This window comes from Bison bison, unplaced genomic scaffold (assembly GCF_000754665.1).
Source record: "Bison bison bison isolate TAMUID 2011002044 unplaced genomic scaffold, Bison_UMD1.0 scf7180017864527, whole genome shotgun sequence".
Classification (NCBI taxonomy): domain Eukaryota; kingdom Metazoa; phylum Chordata; class Mammalia; order Artiodactyla; family Bovidae; genus Bison; species Bison bison.
This window is the reverse complement of record NW_011495078.1, coordinates 870,047-870,912: the sequence shown is the minus strand read 5'-3', so window position 1 is coordinate 870,912 and position 866 is coordinate 870,047. Positions and strand designations below refer to the sequence as shown.

The 866-nt window shown below is 58.9% G+C and overlaps 1 protein-coding gene across 1 annotated transcript in view; it reads right to left on the bottom strand.

The window, feature by feature from the left end:
* The window catches only part of PCID2 (PCI domain containing 2), a gene marked incomplete at its 5' end in the record, with an annotated part of 15,197 nt that extends 14,332 nt beyond the window's left edge, over nt 1-865 (bottom strand). Inside the window, one exon of the mRNA XM_010831540.1 lies at nt 833-865. Within this exon, the coding sequence (XP_010829842.1) occupies nt 833-865 (33 nt within the window). The remainder of the gene's footprint in view (nt 1-832) is intronic.
* Between the last annotated feature and the right edge of the window lies 1 nt (nt 866).

Here is an 866-nt window from a genome sequence, read left to right as displayed (position 1 = left end):
CTTTCCTTAATCCTATTACCAGGTTTCTAGCCCTGCGAATTAGCATAGCTCAGAGGAAAGGCTGTGTTAGTCGTTCAGTCGTGTCCTAGTTTTGGCGACCCCATGGGCTGTAGCCTGCCAGATCCCTCTGACCATGATTCTCCAAGCAAGAATACTGGAGTGGGCTGCCATTCCCTTCTCCAGTGGATCTCCCTGAACCAGGGATCAAACCTGGGTCTCCTGCATTGCAGGTGGATTCTTGACTGTCTGAGCCACCAGGGAAGCCGTTACAGTGTTTATGCTATGCTGTGCTTAGTTGCTCAGTCGTGTCTGAGTCTTTGGGACCCTATGGACAGTAGCCCACCAGGCTCCTCTGTCCACGGGATTCTCTAGGCCAGAATACTGGAGTGGGTTGCCATGCCCTCCTCCAGGGGATCTTCCCCACACAGGGATCGAACCTGGGTTTCCTGCATCGCAGGCGGATTCTTTACTGTCTGGGCTATCAGGGAAGCCCTGCTTCCAGCAAAGACTGTATGCTTTGAATCTGTCGATGCCTGTGTTCGCGCTGTGCTCCTGCGTTTACAGGCTGTGTGGACACAGCCCTGAGGGACACAATTACCGAAGGACGCAAGTCCGCTTGCAGGCGGACCCCAGCTGTCTCCGTCCCCAGCTCCCACCGCCCCTACACCGAGGGCGCGGCCGGCCCCCGGGACACACATCGGGTCTGCCTGCCGCCCGGTGGCCAACGGCGCGGGCGCAGCCGGCGAAAAGACCCCCCAAGCTCCCACTGCAGGGCACAAGAAAAGGCAGCGGGCGGGCAGGCGGCAGGCAGTCCGCAGACCGGGAACCTTACCTGCTGCAGGTACTGGTTGATGGTGATGTGCGCC